At 35.0% G+C, this 8,711-nt stretch overlaps 1 protein-coding gene and 1 pseudogene across 1 annotated transcript; both read left to right on the forward strand.

The window, feature by feature from the left end:
* Nucleotides 1-858: 858 nt before the first annotated feature.
* LOC132039919 (putative F-box protein At1g19160) lies at nt 859-2,401 on the forward strand (annotated as a pseudogene).
* A 4,553-nt stretch (nt 2,402-6,954) lies between these two features.
* LOC132039108 (uncharacterized) lies at nt 6,955-7,524 on the forward strand. The gene has a single exon (XM_059429650.1). It carries the CDS (start codon nt 6,955-6,957, stop codon nt 7,522-7,524), a length of 570 nt encoding a protein of 189 aa, XP_059285633.1.
* The last annotated feature ends 1,187 nt before the right edge of the window (nt 7,525-8,711 follow it).

Raw genomic sequence — 8,711 nt, forward strand, 5'->3', positions numbered from 1 at the left:
TAGATTGTCTTTTTCAAAAGTTATTTTCACTCTCTAACCACATATTGGAAGAAAATAATTAATTTTCAGAATAACTTTCATAGGAAAATAATTTTTTTCGTCATATTAGATGTGCAAAAATCTAAGAACACTTTGACAATTGGGACATAATTAATATAAGTAACAAATTAACACATACAATTTTTCAAAACTTTTATTTTGTGACATGTGACTTTGACATAAATCAACATTAAAAGTATGAATATTTGCATTGAGAATTTGCAGTTGGATAATTATAATTTTTTAGCAATGTCATAATATCCTTTCCTACAATTTGCATCTATTTTTGGGTATAGGAAGAAAATGTAATAAATACTTTTCATGTGAGATAGTAATTTAGACCAGTGTGCTGCAAAATTTTGCACTCCCTTGCATATTTGGTGCACGCAATATCCAGTATCCATCCTTAGTACGGATCATATGAATCTGAAGTCTCTAGTAAATTAATATTAGATTAGGACTTATGTTCTCATAGATATATTTGGATTGGAATGAAATTAGTAGTTACTGTCCAAGTGAAATTTGTATAACATAGGACAACTCAAATCCTATTCATGTTGTAGGTAAAAAATTATGAATGTACAGTTTTGTCCAACAAAGATCACACGATTGAAAAAACTTTAGCTCTTGAAAGGTATAAAAGTCGTTTAATATTTTAAGGCTAGTTCCGTCGATCAACATTTATATTCATGCTTTTATAATAATATATAGATTAATTAAACCTATATTAGTGTCCCATGTGCACTCTCTCTGGCTGCTAATTAAAAAAGCATCCAAGGATGACTCACTTTTATAAATAATTAAAAAAAAGAACTTATTCCACTGTTCTTTGTTAAAAAGTAGCTATATGACCATCAACTTTTAATTTCACTCTCCTTTCAAGATCATAGAGCCAGCGGAAAAATGGCCACTCATATGGAACTGAGCTCCAATATCATGGCTCTGCCATGCGAAGTTTTGATGGATATACTCTCTAGGCTTTCACTCAAAAATATACACCAACTAAAAACTGTTTCAAAGCTGTGGCGCGGAACCATCTCTAGTTCACATTTCAGAAGACTTTACAACATGAATTCCATGACTCGTCCCGGGGCACTTGTAGTTCAAGAATCTGACCCCAGATTTTCAGCGAGTGGGCTCGGACCTATTAGCCCAATTTTTACTATTTCGACTATGGATCTTGCTGCTGACAACAACATTCAGAAAGAGCTCAGTTTCCAGATTCTTGGCCGTAAATACTCTTTGTTCATCTCATCAAACCTCATCATTTTCAATCACAAGGTATGCAACCCCACAACTAGAGAAATCATACACTTACCAACAAATTCAAGTAGCTATCCATCGGTTAGTCTTGATGTTGGGTATATCCCTTCCAACAATACATACAAGATTGTCCATCTATATCGTACAAAAATTGGTCCTGATGATTACAACTTTAACTATGGTAGTAGTGCTATGGATGAGATCCGAGTTGAGACTCACACTAAGAGACGGCGGACCAATTCCTAGTTCTTGGAAACCCCTGGCTCACCGAGAATGGTTTTCTAACAGGGTTGATTCAACATGTGTAAATGGTGTAGTGTATTGGTTGGTTGTGATAGGAGACAGAAAGGAAAAGCGTATTATTTCAATGGAAATTGAAAGTGAAGAATTATTGAGCTCCGTTCATTGCCCCAAAGATCCCTATGATAAGAGCTATCAATATTTATGGAAACTGAAAGCGGCCAGTTAGCTGATTTGAATGGGAAATTATGTTTAGCTAATTACTCAGAAGAATTGTCAAGGAAGGATCTGCACTTTCTCAAGGATCATAAGAACCACGAATGGGTCAAGGAACACACTATCAATTTATCAGATATGGGTAGTTGGTCCAGAATAATGGGGTCTGTACAATTACAAGGTGAAAATAGTGACATTAGTATTGTTGCTAAGCAACCTCTCCTCTACAACATTGAAGAGAATAGGCTTAGAGCGCTGCCACAATTTAGAAACATGCATTATATTGGCGTGTATTATGATAGATGCTTCACTTTAGTCAATGCAAGTTTGCAATCAAGGGAGCCATCAAGACAGGACGGGGCGGGGGCGGGGCAGGTTCTGTCTCAACCAGCAAAAGCTCAACCCACCCCACTCCCGCCATTTTCACCCGCGTCCACCTGCCCTGCACCACACCCGTGATTCACGAGTGAGAAATTTACCTTCAAAGACTTCAAAATGTGAGATACTCTAAAATAGATTTTCGCTCTCTTTCCTTTTTCACAATGGATATGCCTTATCTATGCACTGTCTAAATTTTATGCAAATTCATCTGTCAATCTTCTTTTGCCACTATTAATGAACTTGTTGTCTAAAGGCTACCTAATTACAGTTTGAAACTTAAGTTGACACAAAATCTTAGATACGAAAATTTTCAAGTAGAGGATTTGTGCTGTAATATTTTTTTATAACGGTGTTTGAAAACACTGCCATTCAATAAAACTAGAATAATAATTCTATGTCAATGCAGTGGAGTATGCGTAGTTCGGAACTCAATAACTTAGTATACTACCTTGAGTGTAATTGATCTTGATCTTGATCTTCAGTTCTGTTACTTGCAATTTTCAAAAATAGTCTTCAATTCTCATCCGAAGTAGACGGAAAAATCTCCTATTGTAAGCCCAAGCATTGGCAGCGCAATACCGCCATTGTCCTTGCCGGAATCGTACTCATCTGCTCTCCTGTATCCCTGAAAAATCCAGCCCATTCCTGATATGACAGTAGTATACCATAGAAAAGTGCACATCTTTATAGTACAGCATTGTAACAGTGTCCTTTGAATGAATGAGATGGGTTGCTAATCTCATTCAATTACATAAAAGTTTTTCCTTGAGTTCAAATTGTGCAATTAATTCATCCAAACTCCAGAAATATTTCCTTGAGTTTGAACTTACTGTAATAATTGGTTTGTTGGTTCGCTAATTGGTCATATTTTATTCATGAAATGGCTTGGTTGGTATTAGATTGGATATGACAAAATCAGTCTATTAGATCGAATAAGTACATTCGATCTAATAAGTACCTTGTGTTAGAATAGAGAAATTCTATGGCTCATATCTTTAGTAAGTTCAAACTTCAAAAAAAATCTTGATTTTGAACTTTGCAGTTACTTTTCCCTAACTGAGGATTTTTTCTTAGAGTTCATACTTCCTATAGGTGAAATTTCAACAAGGTGTGCAAAATTTTTGAATTTTTACAAGTGAAAACTCCAACACGATATACAAAACCCGGAACTTTTACAAATAAAACTCCTAACATACAGGAGGAGTTCTGCCATGAAAACCCAATAGAGCCAAAATATAGCTTCGCCAGTAATATAGAGTAGCATAGATAATTTTCTTAACACATCATACATAAACAGACCCTTAAACTTGACCTCAGTTGGCAAGTATGCTCTCCAATGGAGAGATTGGTGTTGAGACTAAAGCATAATAAGGATAGAAAAGGCATTAAAAACCAAATAATCATTCTGTTTAATATGGCTACACAATTTGTTGGCAGAACAGATGATAGTTGAATTAAAAAGGACGCAGAATTTTGGTGCTTCTTCTGAGAGAGTTAACAACGTCAGACAAAAAAGTTACAGTAAACATTTTATTTCGTTCTTCTAAGTAGGAACGTCAACCAGTAGATATAAAGGGAAGCGCGGGGCACAAAACATCCCGCGTTAGCAGAGTTTCGGTGAAAGGCCGCACCACTAGGGGAGTGATGTAGACAACCTACCCTAATGCAAGCATTAGTAGCTGCTTTCACGGCTTGAACCCATGACTTATAGGTCACATGGAGACAACTTTACCTATATAGTGTTAATAGGCCAAATGCTCTTCAATCCCACATATGTTGTTCTATTTTTTATTTTACATTTTCCAAAAAAGGTGGCAGAACATATCCGCAGTTATCGCACATCGTAATCACTTGCTGTTCATCAAAATACGATGGAAATTCTCCCTTCCCCCTTATCAGAATTAACTGGCCTTTGTGAAGAGAAATTTGATGTATGTTTTTCAAAGAAACACCATACTAAAACCATAATGGTTGATAAAATATCACTCTTGCAACTTTGTTATTCACTGCTAGTGTCCCACGTGCACTCTCTCTGGCTGCCAATAAAGCATCCTAGGATGACTCACTTTAGTTATAAAAATAAAACTGATTCCACTGTTCTTTGTTAGAAGTAGCTATATGACCGTCAACTTAATCTCTCTTTCCTTCCTTTCTAGATCATATAGAGCAGTGGAAGAATATCATGGAACTCTGTGATCAATTCTCAAATAAAAATGTGCACAGATGTTTTAATACATTAGCGCCTGGATTTAAAAATGAAAAAGAGAAACTCTAAGGTGATTGTTACGGTTTACTTTTACGCGAGGCATAAAAACTACTTCATAGTTGTGGACTCTTCTAGATTTTTGTTTATCTTTAGAGTCGTCACCTAATTTATTAAGGGAAATTAGGAAAATCTAGTTAAAAGGGTTTAGTCAAACAAGAGGTAAATCCTTCTTAAACCAAAGTTCGGATAAGGGTTCAAGTGATTCCTCAGGGAAGGTCTTAGGCACCTCGAAAATCAGAATCCGCAGAATGTGGTTGACCTTCGAGTTTCAAAGTGTGATTTTTGTTTATTTGCTTAAAATGAGTTTAAAGTCTTGTATATCAAGTCATGACATATCATTTGAAATGGTACGATGACTTACAACACTAAAAGGAAAAGGTGTAGAAAGCTGCGAAAATCAAACGTCAAGGTTACTCGGTTGCATTATGATAGATTGTTTACCTTAGGCTCGGACAGCTCAAGACTACCATTGCCAACAAGGAGCCATCGCATGCAAACGAGAAGTTTATCATCAAAGACTACTTCATAATCAGAGGCGGAGCGAGAGTGTCGGCTGCAGGCATGGACGAATCTAGTACCGCTGGTCAAACTCTGTATTTATCTTAAATATGCATTGAATATGTACATATTAGTAATCTGGAACCAAATAACTTGAGATACTCTGAATAAATTTGGGTCCTTTAATATATTTTTTTTTTTGTGTGTGTGTGTAATAAGTAGACTGTCATTTTCCAAACCTTCTGAAACTTTAGCTTCTTGTTCCACTACTAATGGACTTATAGTCTTAAGGCATCAAATTACTAATTTGGTACGAAATCTTAGAAATGACTAACTTAATTAGTACAATCAGCCGAAACTTAGGATGATGTTTATGTAAATGCGATGGAGTTTATGTAGTTTGGAGCTCTGTGATCAATTCTCAAGTAAAAATGTACACAGATGTTTATTTATGACGGATTTCTTTTCTAGTTATCAAATGTCCAAACACATATCATATTTCAACGAGCTTCTCAACCTCATCGGAAAAAATGGTGCTACCAACTAAACCCACATCTAATTAAAACCCACCAATCAATTTGATCTTTCTCTGTTCAAGTGTAAGATCTAACACATCAATTAAATTTATTTACAAAGAAGAAAAGGAGAATGACATGAAAAAGAAATATACGCTTTTTTACTTTTGTGTTTCTGGAATTACAGAGTTGTTGTGCAGATTGAGAAAAAGAAATGGGTCTAATTGATATGCAAAAATGGCTGATTTTGTTATTGATTTTGGTGGGGGAGATTATCGAAGAGGTTTGAATTTTTTTTAGCTTTTAGAGATGGCTTTAATGGTGGCAAGGGCGAGAATGGCGTTGAAGAGTTCTCAAGATTTAACCCCAAAATCAACAAAAACACACCTGTTCTTCAAATATGTGCAAATTTCTTTCGAGTTTTGAAGATTTCCTCATAGTGTTCCTATTTCAAATCCACTGTATCTATGCTTTGTGAATTTGGCTATTTGGATTCGTTGAGTAATCAGTGTGATTCTATGTGGTCTATATCTAAGTAATCAATTTATTTCTCTCCAAATTGAATGGATGAGGTTTTGGCAATGGAGAAGAAGGTACTATTGGAGAAGACAATAAATAATGAGAAGAAAAATTTAAAAGAAGAAATAGTGGGACCCACAAATTTCATCTGTCTCAAAATAAAATAAAAATCGTATAATTAAAAAATATATATATTAATATATCAACAAAATAATATTAAGAGTATTAATTATATTGTGGCCTATGAAAAAATGACATGTGTATAATTTTGTCATTTTAAAAACCTTTTTTCTCTTCTCACTCCCTTCGGAAGGTGAGTGCACTCTCTTTGCCACATCACCTCTTAGGGGGATATTTAATACACTATCGACAAGAATAGGGGTATTTAAACGCTCATAAAGTTAAATTGCTAAAGTGCGTTTTAGAGATAAGTTAAGTGGTGATTTTATGTCTTTTCTCTATAATTTTATTTGATTGAGATTTAGCCACAACAATCTTGATCAAATAAAATTATATATTTTGTTCAGGATCACATAAGAAAATTATAGACATTAAGTAAGGACTAATGTCTAAGTGATCTATACTTTTATTTGATTGAAGATTAGCCACAACATCTTTAATTGAATAAAATTCTAAAGTTACGGATCACATAAAGAAATTTTAGACATAACAATTGTAATTAATTATGCACGATATAATAACTCAAGAACCTTTTATTATTGGGTTTCATAATTAATTAGGATAAAATGTTAAATACTTTTCTTAATTACCCACATGAATTATGAATGAGAGTTTAATAGTTTTATCGTAAAGGTAGAATATCATGCTAGCATATTGATAATTCTATCGTAACGAATGAATCTAATTGAATTAAAAATCTAGATTCAATTTTTATGTCAGTAGATTCAATTTTATATTATTTGCCTCAAATTTATCAAGCATGTATGTATGTATGTATACCTTTTGCAGTTATGCGACCTGCGAATTTATCTGATATTTGTGATATTCCCGAACTGAATGGTGAGATTTATAAGATACAAGGAGAGAATTCTGCTTCACTTAGGGTGCATGGATATTGATTATGCTATCAGGAAAGACGAACCGCCTATTAATGAAATCAGCACTCAAGCTGAGACTGCCCTTTATGAACAATGGGAGAGCTCTAACCGCTTGAGTGTTATGTTCATTAAAACCAAAATCTCTGCTGGTATTCGTGGTTCTGTCGAACAGTATAACAATGTTAAAGCATTACTGAAGGCTGTTGATGAACAATTTGAGACTTCAGATAAAGCACGTGCTAGCACCTTAATTACGAAATTCTCATCAATGAAGCTCACTAGTGTGAGAGGTGTGCATGAGCACATTATGAAAATGCGAGACTTAGCTGCTCAACTAAAGACTCTTGAGGTTGAAATGTCTGAAACTTTCCTTGTGCACTCTATTTTGAACTCTCTTCCTCCACAGTATGACCCCTTTAAGATCTCCTATAACTCACATAAGGATAAATGGTCTATTGATGAACTTATGACCATGTATGTTCAAGAGGAAGTGATGAAACAGCAAGAAGACCAAGAAGAACAAGATTGAAATTCAAGAGCAAGAAAGTCCAAGAAGCTCAAGTTTGAAGATCAATTTCTTTCAAGAATGGGAATAAGAGACCCTAGGCGTATATAAAGGTTTTAGAGGCTACGCGCCCACCAAACACAGTATGGAGGGACCTGGTTAGGTATCAGTTCCCTTATGCAATGCAGTAAGTAAAGTAGGCAAGATTTTACTGTAGGCTTCTTTTAGTTTCTTAGAATGAGTGAGGGTATTCTGCCTAAATAGTAGGCAGGGGCGGAGCTACCCTTGCCCGAGGGCGCTTGACACTCCTTCGCCGGAAAATTACATTGTATAAATAGGTAAAATTTTGGTTTTATAAGTATGTATACCAGTGTTCACACCCCTTGACACAAGTTGAAGGCTTAGATTAGTGGTTAAGGGGTTGTAAAAAGTCTCTAAGGTCTTGTGTACGAACTTGGGTCACAACATATCTATATTTTTTAACACCCCTTAACATGAATCCTGGCTCCGCCGCTGATAGTAGGCACTAGTAAAATAAGAGAATACTAAATATTCGAGTCATAGAATTTCTCAATTTTAACACAAGGTACTTATTAAATCGAATATACTTATTCGATTTAATAGCAGAGGCGGATCCAAGATTTAAACTCTATGGGTTCAATCTTAAGATTCTTAGCATTGAATCAATCATATTTTTTAAAGTTATGGTTCATATCTACTATATAGTGCAATTATAAAAAATAAAAAAAATAAAAAAAATTACATATAGATTTATGCTCCGCGTCAAAAGTTAGGGGTTCAATTTAACTCCTACCTATAATGCTAGATACGCCTCTGTCTCATAGAATGATTTTGTCATATCCAACAATTTCATGAATAAAATGTGGCAATTAATCAATCAACAAAACCATTTGGGACAATAGCCTTCTGTCACACCCTAATTTCAGATAGGATGTGATGGGCACCCGACCCTTACTTAGGGCCGAGCGAACCCGCTGACTCTCGTGATACTCATAACCATACTGGGCCCACAAAACATGACATAAGTACATAATGAAAATTTTTCAGAAAACAAACATGCTTTTCATCTTTATCAAATCAAATAAAACCTGTACCATATAAAATCTGTAATACAATGCATAGTGATACATCGGCTTATAGAGCCGCTTACACAACCGACATGTACCATACACAACTCTGTCTGCAAAGTC

Source organism: Lycium ferocissimum, chromosome 12 (assembly GCF_029784015.1).
Source record: "Lycium ferocissimum isolate CSIRO_LF1 chromosome 12, AGI_CSIRO_Lferr_CH_V1, whole genome shotgun sequence".
NCBI classification, from domain to species: domain Eukaryota; kingdom Viridiplantae; phylum Streptophyta; class Magnoliopsida; order Solanales; family Solanaceae; genus Lycium; species Lycium ferocissimum.